Below are 3750 nucleotides of genomic sequence, written 5' to 3'. Positions count from 1 at the left end.
TAATCATCAAAATTAAACGAAATAAACATTTGAAATATATGAGTTTGTATGTAATGTATGAATATAATATACAAGTTTCACTTTTTAAATGGAATTACTGAAATCAATCTACTTTTTCATGATATTCTAATTTTATGACCAGCACCTGTAAATATTGGATTTCTCACATTCAAACTCAAAAAAATAGATATAGGTTGCACATGGGCCAAAAAATCAGTCATTTTACTACATTGGTTTTGAGACAATTTTGTGAACGTAAACTAAGATCTTGGTACAGAGTCATTGGATTTTAAAGAAAATCTACAATATTTTTATTGTGCTGCCGGTTTGCAGTCTAATAAAAGTGTGAAGAAGCAGAGTAGTGTGCAGTTTGATGGTAATTTGTAGATATGATGTTTGGCATGAATGTAATTTTTCCTCAAGTGAAGATAAATGCAGTCTACAAAATGAAAAAAATAAAAAAATTATCATAAATTGCAGAAACCAGTCAGAGAGCACAAGCCAGTGTATCACTCGTGCCAATCCCAAGCCCAGGTAAAAGGTGAGGGTTGTATCAGGATGGGCATCCGGTGTAAAATGCTTCAGCCAAAACTAACATGCGAGTTCTTCCAAGCGACACTATACCGGAACAGTCGAGGCCCAGGTTAACAACGACTGCCACCAGTGCTGTTGACAAAGAGGGTGCCAGCGGAAACTGCGGTACTGTTAGTCAAATACCAGGAGGTAGGTAGATGTGGTATGTGTGGAAGGGCGGCAAGGCTCGCAGCATTGGGGCAGAGTTTAAGCTGTTTTACCATGGTTTGGATAGGAAGAGAAATGAAGTAGGGCTGATCCTGAAGGAGGAGTTGACAAGGAATGTAGTCGAGGTGAAAAGAGTCAGATAGGGTGATGTTTCTGAAAATAGAAGTAGAAGGTCTGATGCTGAAGGTTGTCAGTGGTTCTGCTCCAGAGGTAGGATGGGATGCAGAAGAGAAAGAGAAATTCTGGAAGGATCTCAATTAAGTGATAGAGAATATTCCCAGGGAGGAGAGAGTGGTGATCGGAGCAGATCTGAATATACATGTTGGTGAAGGAAACAGAGGAGATGAGAAGGTGATGGGCAGGTTTGGTGTCAAGGAAAGGAACCAGGAAGGACAGATGGTGGATTTTGCCAAGAGGATGGAAATGGCTGTAGTCAACACCTATTTCCCAAAGAGGGAGGAACACAGGGTGACCTATAAGAGTGGAGGCAGGCGGACGCAGGTAGACTCCATCCTGTGTAGAAGCGGTAACCTGAGGGAGATTACAGACTGGAAGGTTGTGGGAGGGAGAGCGTGACCAGATGGCATCAGATGGTGGTGTGGAGGATGACTGTTGGGGTGATGAAGAGGAAAAGAGTAAAGGCGGAGAAGAGGAGCAAATGGTGGAAGTTGAGGAAAGAAGAACATTATGAGGAGTTCAGAAAGGAGCTGTTAAAGGCTCTGGGTGGTAAGAAATAGCTTCCAGATGACTGGGCTGCTACAGCCACAGTGATTAGAGAGACAGGTAGGAAGGGACTTGGTGTCATCTGGACAGAGGAAAAATGATAAGGAGACCTGGACAGTGGGTATTATTGGTAGAAGGATGTTAGTGAGGCAGCTGCCAGGAAAAAGACAAAGAGGGGATATATGGACGCAGTTAGAGGACATGGAGGTGGTTGGACTGAGGACAGAAGACAGAGCTAGATGAAGCAGGGTGACTCACTGTGGAAACCTCCAAAAAGGGAACACCCCTGAAAAGGGATTGCATGTCATAAATGATAAAATACTAAAAACAAAAAATGTGACAAATTAAAATTGTTACTAACTACCTAAGAAAAAAAACATTTTTGTTAGGCATCTTTTTCTACACAAACTGTTATTTGTGTTTTCCTGAAACAGAAAGCTGTGGTTTTAGTAAAAATAGAAATTGTTTCTATCCATTACTGTAGGGGCTGCTTTACTTGTCAGATGTAATTTCACACTAGACAGTATTTAAAAATCACATCTCATACTCTTAAGACAAAAAAAGTGTGATGGTTGTTTTAGTAAAAACTGGAAAAAGACTGATTTTTTACCCAAAGAAACATCAAACCTTGTAGATTGAAAAATGATTTCAGATTTGAAGGTCCAAATACTACTTCTGGGTAATAAAACCACTTCTGTATGTTTTAATCATAATATGATCTTAAAATGTTATTTTAAGCCATGGAAACCTGGGCTGCTTAAATAAATCTGTTTTTGTGTCCTAGGTGTGTTTTTGGTTTGTTGGACACCATTCTTTGTGATCCACGTCACCAAAGTGTTGTGTCAGTCCTGTCACATTGGCTCCGCCCTCATCTCTGTGGTAACATGGCTCGGATATGTCAACAGCGCTGTTAACCCGATCATCTACACCATCTTCAACACTGAGTTCAGGACTGTTTTTCACAAGCTGCTCTGCTGCCGGACATGACACATACAGCATCTTCAGACTGTCTAACATCTGGAGGCTCATTTTTTAAACTAAAAAAAAACAGAAACAAAACGATGATTTCATCTTAACTGAAACTGTTTCTTTTGATGTTTTAAAGTCAGATTATTGTCCACATCTCAACCCAGATGCATAAATGTATCCAATGTGCAGAACATTGATTGTTCCTTGATGTTCCAGTACATGTTTATAAATGTTTTAAAGATCTGTGTTGATGTATTTTGTTTGAACTTATACTAATAAATATTTTATTACCCATTCATAAACAAAAATGATAAACAGATGAACAAAGCGAAGGCTAAGTTTTTTTCCCAAAAGTTCTGTGGTGTTAGGTTTTTATTCATTTGTAAAGTGGATCCTATGAGATATAGCTGAAACAACCATGTGAGTCTGTAAAAAAAAAAAAAAAGGTAAAAGATTTTCTAATGTTCCTACAAGTGACTAATAAACTTCTTAGCTAAAAGTTTTGTTTTGTCTTTTGTTTGTTTATGTCTGTCTATTGTTGTCTGCTGTGAAAGGAAAAGGTGGCATGATAAAGTTTTTGAATGTGTGATTACTGGTCTGTAGAATCAAAATATCTAATAAATCACTGTACAGACTTTTAGAAACTAATCATGAGGTTGACATCTACAACTTTTGTAGTCCACCCAATTCAAAGTGATCACAAATGCAAAACAAGCTTAGCCAACAAAAATGACTGTCAGTTTTACAGATATTTAGCTAAAATTTGGTGTGGTAGTAGCTGAACATTGTCCTCAAATACATACTTCGAGAGCAACGCTAAAACTTTGGCATAACTGTTTAAGTCAAGTTGTTTGCCGTTTAGCAAAATATCTCAAACCCTTTGGACATATTTTAGAAATAAATCATTGAGTGTATATCTACAATTGATTACATTTTAGGATCAACCCAATTCAAGATGGCTGCCACAACTAATCAGTTTTAATAAACACAAAAATTACACCTCCATGAATTTTACAGACACTACTCTAAAATTTGACATGGTAGTAGCTGACAGTCATTCATACCAAATACTCCAAGTACTAACAGGTCAAGCAACATCACACAAGATATCACAAAATCACATAAGCTTATGCATAGAGTTGGTTTCAAGGTCTGAACAAAACAGCTATAAGGAATTGTAGTTTAAAACTCTGGCATGGAGACTTCCGGGTGAGCAAGCAAGATGGCGACAGCTTAACCAGGTGGCTCCCCGACAATTTTTTAAAAAAGCAGAAATTACCTACAAATGCGGGATGTAAAATAAACATAAAAGTGAGC

General features: G+C 38.0%; 1 protein-coding gene across 2 annotated transcripts in view; it reads left to right on the top strand.

Annotated features, from left to right (window-relative positions):
• drd4-rs (dopamine receptor D4 related sequence) overlaps positions 1-2932 on the top strand; it is a 16419-nt gene extending 13487 nt beyond the window's left edge. The window contains exon 6 of one of the 2 annotated variants that reach the window (XM_037981377.1): positions 2249-2932. In XM_037981377.1, coding sequence (XP_037837305.1) covers positions 2249-2451 — 203 coding nt within the window. In that variant the 3' untranslated portion in view covers positions 2452-2932. The remainder of the gene's footprint in view (positions 1-2248) is intronic. The other variant, XM_037981378.1, reaches the window with a different exon arrangement.
• Positions 2933-3750: the final 818 nt, after the last annotated feature.

This window comes from Kryptolebias marmoratus, linkage group LG18 (assembly GCF_001649575.2).
Source record: "Kryptolebias marmoratus isolate JLee-2015 linkage group LG18, ASM164957v2, whole genome shotgun sequence".
Lineage (NCBI taxonomy): Eukaryota > Metazoa > Chordata > Actinopteri > Cyprinodontiformes > Rivulidae > Kryptolebias > Kryptolebias marmoratus.
This window is presented reverse-complemented; position numbering and strand designations above follow the sequence as displayed.